General features: G+C 35.8%; 1 protein-coding gene across 1 annotated transcript; it reads left to right on the top strand.

The window, feature by feature from the left end:
- The first annotated feature begins 2064 nt into the window (after positions 1-2064).
- On the top strand, positions 2065-5060 carry LOC120072225 (uncharacterized). The gene has a single exon (XM_090310629.1). The coding sequence runs from the start codon at positions 2191-2193 to the stop codon at positions 4612-4614; it is 2424 nt and encodes an 807-aa protein (XP_090166755.1). The 5' UTR covers positions 2065-2190; the 3' UTR covers positions 4615-5060.
- The last annotated feature ends 3961 nt before the right edge of the window (positions 5061-9021 follow it).

Genomic DNA, 9021 nt, shown 5'->3' with positions numbered 1-9021 from the left:
AAATATCTCATTGGAAGTATCGCAAAAAACTTACAAATTACAATGTAACTATTTTTTTCCAATGTACGTTTCTTTTATCTTATATTTTTATTTTATCTAAAACATCTCTCATGTTTTATATCATCAAATCATAGTGTTATTTTTTTTTCGAATATCAAAACTAAACCAATTTTTTTCAAATATCATTTTATTTATTTGTTTTGATTTTTCAATCTTTTTTCAGCTTATTTTATGTGTTTTCATTTTGGTTTTTTAATTAGTTTAAAAATTTTATACAATCAAATATTAGATTTTTATAATTAGTTTGAAAATTTTATAGCTAAAAGTGAAGACAGACCAATCACATCTAAAGTAGTAGAGTGGAGGAAATTATGGTTGCGATGATAGATTCATAGACAATGATTCTATTCATGACAACACCATTGTTAGGAGAGTTGAGATCGGTGACAGAGCCTGTGTCGGAGGAGTTGAGATAGAAGAAGATGGAATTGGAGTGATCACTAGTGGTTCCAAATGAGTAATAAATAAAGTTGATGGGGAAGGAGATGAAGTCGAAGCTAATGGTGAAATATTGGTGGAAGGAGAGGAAGCCACGTCCAACGGAACAAGGGATGAAGACATAATTCAATCGAAGTGTCACCATTGTTGATGGAAGAGTCGATTTCGGGGAGGAAAATGATGCAATTTGGTTAGAGAGAGTTCAGTGTGGTGCTCAGAGCATGACCAACCGTTAGTCTCTAGATGTTTGTTTTAATTATAGTATAATTACGAATATTTCTTAATAAATAAATTGCAATCTCATATGGTTGGAGGTAGTTTAGACTTCTATAATTTCGATTATTTTTTATTTTTTATTTGTTTTTCCATCCTTGCAAATGAAATGTTGATTTGATATTTTTACAAATGAAAAAATAAAATATGTCATCCTTCTTATTAGCCCTTTTAAAATTTTGGACAAGACATGTTAAATACACATAGAAACATATTTATGGACTGTCTTCTAAACTAATATTTATTCAAGTTTTAGAAACGTTACAATGCTAATCAAATTTTAAGCTCCAAAAAAACATTTGTTTAAAAAGAAAAAAGAGAAGAAAAGAGATAAAACTATGTCATTTAATTTGCTGCAGTACATCAAATTTCACTCCAAACTTTCAATTTCATCAAATTGAACCTTACATTTCAATATTACAAACTTGTTGTATTGAACTTGAAATCTAACCAAAAAAAAAAAAGTCACTTGACTTCCACGTGCTTCAACAATGAATTTATAATTTAGAAAAAGAGATAACATACAAAAACAAATAAAAGAATTTTGATATGAAAGTCAGAGCCGAAAAAATGTGTGAAATCAGAACTTGACTTAAGATTTTTCTAATTCAGAATAAGTTAGGGCTATTTTTCCAGCATAGTTAATTTTTGTAGGTCAAGATTCACCTATAAACACTAACCTGTATTCAATTTCTCTTAATTCACCTAAAAACAAACTTAATATCTCTATGTGCTCACTAGACATAGAATAACTTTGCCATAAAACTCATAATTTTAACAAAAATTTGCTCAAGTGTTGTTTCTTTTAAAAGCTTATAACTTTATATTATATATATATATGCTCGATAATTCATTGAAAGCATATGATATTTTCTATTTGAAGGTAAAATTGTAATATTTTTTCTTTTAAATTTAAAGTTAAAATTACAATTGAAAGTATAGAAATAAAACTTAATACAACTCAATAACCTTATAAGTAAAAATAGTATTTTTTTTCATAGAAAATTAAGAGTATCAATGTATAATTAATTTTGAAGAATGATTAGGTACAATTTATACGCTCCCTTTCTTTCACTCAAAAGATTAATTTAAAAAAATTAAATCACGTGGCACAATCTGATTGGATAGTGGCAAGGTTACATCTATTTTTTTCTTTAATTTTAGAGTTGTTTTATTACTTAAATAATTGAAAATAAATGTACTAAAAAAGAGAGAGATAAAAAATAAGAGAGGGAAGGAAAGAGTGTGGAGAATCTGGTGGGGCATTGAGCTGTTAAATAGCTGGCCTCGCTCTTCAAACTCTATTATTTCCCTCTCACCTTTCCCCTAAATTTGCTTGTAAAATCACACTCCCACTTCTTCACTCTTCACTCTCAAAACCCCACTTCTCATTTTTCCCTTTCAGATGCCTCATTCAATATGAATACTAAATCCCATTTCAACCCCCTTTTCCACTTCTCCCTCCTTCTCCTCCTCTTCCTTACCGCCGTCCATGGCAGCCTCTCCGACGCTGAAGTTCTCTTCATCCGCCACCGCCAGCTTCTTTACTACAGAGACGAGTTCGGTGACCGTGGCGAACAAATCACAGTCGATCCATCTCTTGTCTTCGAAAATGACAGAATTAGAAATGCTTACATTGCACTTCAAGCTTGGAAACTAGCCATTTTATCCGACCCTCTTAATCAAACTGCCAATTGGGTCGGATCCAATGTCTGCAGCTACTTCGGCGTTTTCTGTGCTCCCGCATTGGACAACCCCAAAATCCGTACCGTCGCCGGAGTCGATCTCAATCACGGCGACATTGCCGGATACCTCCCTGAAGAACTCGGTTTGCTTTCCGATCTTTCATTGTTCCACATCAACTCTAACAGATTCTGCGGTACTCTTCCCCACAGATTTGACCGTCTCAAGTTGCTTTTTGAATTGGATCTCAGTAATAACCGCTTCGCCGGCCAGTTTCCTGACGTCGTTCTCAAGCTTCCGATGCTCAAGTTCTTGGATCTGAGGTTTAATGAATTTGAAGGGAATGTGCCAAGAGAGCTGTTCGACAAGGATTTAGATGCTATTTTTATTAACCATAACAGGTTTAGATTTGAACTGCCGGATAATTTTGGGAACTCGCCGGTGTCGGTGATTGTGCTGGCGAACAATAAGTTCCATGGATGTGTGCCTTCGAGCTTGGGGAATATGACGAGGCTGAATGAGATTATTATGATGAATAATGGGCTTAGTTCTTGCTTGCCGCCGGAAATTGGGGCGTTGAAGAATTTGACGGTGTTTGATGTTAGTTCTAATAAGTTGGTGGGTCCGTTGCCGGAGACTTTTGGAGGGCTTGTGAGTTTGGAGCAACTTAATGTGGCGAATAATTTTCTTTCTGGGAAGATTCCGGAGAGTATTTGTAAGTTGCCTAAGCTTCAGAACTTTACGTTCTCGAATAACTTCTTCTCCGGTGAGCCACCGGCGTGTTCGAGGGTTCCGGATTTTAGTGATCGGAGGAATTGTTTGGCTGGACGTCCGGTGCAGCGGCCGAATGGGCAATGTAGGGCGTTCTCGTCGAGACCTGTTGATTGTAATGCGTTTAAATGTGGTGGTTCGACTTCTGGTTCGCCTTCTACTCCATTTACTCCACCGGTGGTTTCTCCCTCTTCGCCTCCGTCACCGTCAGGGGTGGTGTCTCCTCCTTCGCCGTCTATTTCTCCCAATGCACCACCGGCGCCGCCACTCTCGCCCCATTTTCCTCCTCTGTCACCACAATCGCCACCGTCGCCGCCTTCTTCTCCAACTACACCGTCGCAGCCGTCGGCACCTCCTTCTCCATCTACCCCTTCAACTCCTTCCTCGCCGCCGCATTTTCCCTCTCCATCGGCGCCGTCGCCTTCTTCTCCGCCCCAAGGTCATGCTCCGCCGTCATTACCGTCACCTTCATCACCCCCACAAGGTCATACTCCGCCGGCATTGTCTCCGCCGTCTCAGCCCTCACCATCATCACCACCCCACGGCCATACTCCGCCGGGTCCACCTTCGTCGGAGCCCTCGCCACCATCGCCGCCACAAGGTCACACTCCGCCGGCTCCTCCTTCGCCGTCCGAGCCCTCGCCACCATCGACGCCTCAAGGTCACACTCCACCGGCTCCTCCTTCGCCGTCCGAGCCGTCCCCTTCATCCCCGCCACAAGGTCACACTCCGGCCATTCCCCCTTCGCCATCCGAGCCATCACCTTCATCACCGCCACAAGGCCGCATTCCGCCGACGGAGCCTTCTCCTCCAGGAACATCATCACCAGCAGCACCACCATTCCCAGTTTACACTCCGCCTCCGCCGCAGTTCCCTGATTTCCCTTCGCCACCATCTACACAACCTCCGGTCTACTGCCCACGGTCCCCATATCCACCATCTCCTCCATCTTACTCACCAAACCCTCCTCTCAATCACCCCAAATTCCCTTCGCCGCCATCGCCGCAGCCACCTGTTCATTCTCCCCCTCCCCCTGTTCATACAAACCCGTCGCCGCTTCCTCTTCCTTGCATACAACCTCCCCCACCTCCCCCACCAAATGTTCAATATTCAGAACCGCCGCCCCCTCCACCAACACCGTCTTCTCCAATTCACTATTATTCCCCACCACCGCCAGTCCATTACCAAGCTCCTCCCTCACCTTCACCACCAGTCAGTGTGTATCCACCGCCATCCCCAACACCCCCACCTCCGGTGGTTTACGAAAGCCCGCCACCGCCAGTCATCTACCAAAGCCCACCGCCGCCTCCAACTCCAGTATACGGAGGCCCACTGCCACCAATCTACGGAGTTCCGTACGCCTCTCCTCCGCCACCACCCTACTATTAATTATTTCATCTTTCCGGCCGACACTCACATACATTTTCTTGAAGTTAATTTCTGGTCAATTCTTGTCCCACCGGATCTCCCTTTGGTCAATTCTCATCGTCCACGGAGAAAGAATAAACAAAGGAAAATTCCCTAAAACGTTGAAGAAACAGAGGAAAAGCAAAAAACAGAGCAAGGAAGTAAAATCTTTTGCCTTCTATATTTCTTTTTACATTGCCATGGATCTTCTTTTAGTCTCTGCAATAAAAAATAGTAGAATTTGCAGGGGAATTTTAAGCTTATTATGTTGTTTTCAGAGCGGAAATGTAATGTATAGGGATTGAACCTCCATAATTCAACAAAAGCTGCAGTTCTTTCTGCGGCTCTTTAGTTTTTGAGTTGTATTATTATTATTATTATTTGTATTTTCAACTAAATCTATATCATATTTAGTATTTTCTTTTGAATTTGTTTATTGCATCAGTCTTTTCTTTTTTGCTTACAATCTCGTTTCAAGTCAAACGAGAGTCCAAATTTGGTCAAATCTGAATTTAGGGGATGATAATATTACTCTAGCAGTGAATTAGGTTCAAAATATTAAGCCAAAAGCAGAAGACAGAATCTTGTTTAGAGAGGCAAAGGCAACGTGATCGGCGGACATTCAGCTTATGCCAAATCGGGGAAATTAATTAATTAATCCAATTTATGATTTTAAAAGTTGAAATAATATTTATATAAAAATGGCTGAATCTAGGACCGTGGGCAGACCACTAATCCCAAGTAACATGAACTGAATCTGAATGCCCCATCTCAAATTTACCTAACGCTTATACTTCTAATTTTGAAATTCATATTTAAATAATTATATATATATAGTTATAAGATTTTGGGTTCTTTTTGAAGATTTGATTGCTTCCTCAACAGTTGGAAGGCTTGTAATAATTGCAAAGCTGACTCCTATTTAAAATTTTTGTACTATGATTTAAATTTAACAACTAGACTTCACAAGATTTCTTTTTGTTAGATTTTAGTTTGAGACTAATCTTGCCAATCAATTAGCATTTTTCTTCCAAGTTAGTCTTAGTAATTGCTTTTGATGATATGTAGCTTTAGATGCACTTTCTATTGAAACTTATTTTGAGTTTAGGCTCAAAATAATTACTAAATTTTTGTTCAAATGAATAAGGAAAATATTAGTTTTTTTTCTTTTTCTTTAATTCTTCACGTTTGAATTCACATGAGTAAGAAATGAAGAAGGTCATAGATTTATAAAATTTGACATCTTTATTAATACAAGACTTTTAAACAAAATGCACACTTTTAAAGGTATAAACTTAAAATAACTATATGATATCGTGAAACAAATTTCCCACGAATGTTAGTATTTTAATATATATCTACCTACCTATCTATCTATCTATCTATCTATCTATATATATATATATTAGTGCGACCAAAGTTTTGCATTCGTTAGATAAAAGGATGATTTTTAGTCTATATAAGTAGGAACAATTATCTTTAATGGTTTGAGACCCTTTAGGTAAAACTAGAGCAAAGTCATGAGAGTTTATGCCAAAAGTGGATGATGTCATATTATTAAGGAGAAATATATAGAGTGGAGGGTCGTTGTCTCTAAAAAGTAGCATCAGAGTCATGCCCTTGACTTAACTATGTCGGTAGAATCTTTAAACGTCGAACACAAGTGGTGAGCCTTAAAAGAAAATAGTCATGGTGGAGATATGTGATTGAGTTCTACCAAATTAATAGGATTGCTTTGAAGAAGAAGACTTGGGTTGGATTAGAGCCAAACAGATAGATGACTACTTAAAGCGAGATTCAATTGTCCTTTGTTTAAAGGAAGGATTGTTGGGCATGCGAGCATAGTAACATTGGCTAGATAAGGGGGAGATGATATGAAGCCTTTTAAGTGAAACTAAAAGAAAAACTATGAGAAGCCGTTTGTTTTTTAAGTATGTAGATAACTGAAATATTTAGATGGTCAGAGTGATAGATGTCCGGAATTATAGATGTCTAACATTCTTAGACAACCATGTTTGTTTCGTATGAATATTTTTTAAGATATATGAGAATACTTGGATAACTATGTTTGTTTTATAGGTTTTTACATGGAATGTTTAAATTTACATAATGTTCCAAGAATGTCCTTACGAAATTTATAACTAACTTTTAATATAGTTTGAACTTATATAACATATTTATTTTTATTAATTTGATTTTTTCAAATCAATATAGATTTACAATTTTATTTGTTATTTTTCTCAACAAAATAATATATATTAATTTAAATTTAGATTTGAATATCTTTTCAAAAAATATAAAATCAACTACAATACAATTAGAGAGAGAGTGAAATACACATTTGACAGTATTTATTTTAATTATAAAATAGAAAGAAAGAAGAGTGTTATATATATATATATATATATAAGTTAAACCAAGTAAAAAAAAAGATGCTCTCAACATGAGAATCCAAAAAATCCATATTTCAAAGATCTACAAAACTTTCAAAATGTCTAAACATTTAACATTAAGGCAAAACAAACGTTCACTCCATGAGAATTTTAGATTCCCATGAAACAAATGACTCCTAAGAATTCTTTCATACAACATCATATCATTGTAGAGATATACATAGCATCAGTGTTCCTAACAATCGGTCATCACACGAGAAACAAAAACAATTTTATTATGACAAATATTTATGAATTAAAAAAAAAAACCACTCTATTTCAGCAATATTTGAATGTTAGGCAAATTGCATGAAAATCGAAAGAAATTGATAGTGATACATTCTTTTGAAATGGGCGTACGATAAAGCAGATTCAAGTGGAAAAAGAACCATAAAAACACCTTCACATCACATTCCATACTAAACCAAATTAATCCACACCCATATCTTCGGCTTTTCCTGGAAAATTGGCTCCATCCAATCTCTATCATTTTGGGAATTGGAAATTTCTGCCTTTTTTTTTTTTTTTTTTTTTTTTTTAATATATATACATATATATTATATATTTTCTTCTTTCTTTCCCTAAGGTTCATATTCGGAAATATGACTTACTAATTAATACTTTCCATTTTCGTATCTCTCCAACACTTGAACTTCAAATATAGTTTTAATAATTGAATCGAATATTTATAAATAAAGCTTTATTTTATTGTATTGTACCCCATGCCCTTTGTCTGCATTTAATATACTCCATGTGCATTTTCCCCTCCTTCTCCTTTTAAATTTTAGCATGATTTTATTTTATATTCTTGGTGTGACATTCCATATCTATCATAATTGATATTTTGGTACCATAAATTTCACATAATTAGGAAATTTTTTTCAATTAACTTTTGATGATTCATTGTGATAGTATGGATATAAGTGTTAAAACTTTAGTAATAAATGAATTTTGATTCTTTTGCAAAGAAAAAAGAGAAGTAAGTAAATAAATGAATTGATTTCCACGTGAAGAGTTTTGTAATTTGATTTAACATTAATCTCCTTTTGACACTTAATTTGGTGAATAAGTTCGCGGGATGAAAGGGCCGTGAAAAGAAAGAATAAATGAGATGGGTTACACTTGTTGGGCTAAGGTACTCACATGGGCTGTTTGAGTCCAAGTACCTTGACAATTCCCATGTCCTATTCCATTGCATTCTAATATCCTCCCAACTTCAATTTTTAGTTAGCTTAATAATACTCTCCACTTTGCCATTTACTTCTTTTCCAAAAATAGAAGTTAATATTATCAAGTTGTAATATTACCTCAATCTTATAGTTGGAATTGATTTTAGGCCTATGATTCATAGTGAAAAAATAAAACGTATTTTGAAGAAAAGGTAGTAATTTGTACCACAATGGAACATTTTAATTTACCAAAGGGGTATATATACAAAGACTTGCAAGATATATTCCAAATTGTGGTAATGGTGGAAGTAGAAACTTTCTCTATGTGTGCGCTATTGTTATTGCTTGTTTGGATGAATAAGTTTGGGTAATTGTCCTGCATAAAAGGAATTAATTTTTTTTAGAATATAAAATACATGAAAATCTAAAAATTTTCATCTTTTTCATATTTTTGCTATTTCTGAGCTATTTTTCATTCGATTCCAATCATTTCTTCGATGTGTGTCGGATATCGGATGTTGTATTAACCTTGAGGAACAACTAGCTTCTTGCAATTTAGCACCGAGATCATGCCATTTTACTTTCAAGGCAGTGGATTCCTCTATGGCAGAACAATCTGCATTTGGTTCTATACTTTTATCAACTTTTCATGATCATTCTTAGAGGAGGAATTCTTTAAAATTTCAAAGAAAAATCGAGCCCTTGAAACAGTGTGACAATGAGCATGTAGTGATCTAAATTTTTGTTATCACTGTCACATTATTCTAAGTCATGGTTTTCATCTAAAA

This window comes from Benincasa hispida, chromosome 2 (assembly GCF_027475165.1).
Source record: "Benincasa hispida cultivar pf3 chromosome 2, pf3_genome.v1.1, whole genome shotgun sequence".
NCBI classification, from domain to species: domain Eukaryota; kingdom Viridiplantae; phylum Streptophyta; class Magnoliopsida; order Cucurbitales; family Cucurbitaceae; genus Benincasa; species Benincasa hispida.
Note: the sequence above shows the minus strand (reverse complement) of the source record. Positions and strands in the feature narration are given on the sequence as shown.

Bases quoted from the DNA above. Each gene is read 5' to 3' on its own strand.
- LOC120072225 (XM_090310629.1), top strand. From the start codon at position 2,191: ATGAATACTAAATCCCATTTCAACCCCCTTTTCCACTTCTCCCTCCTT.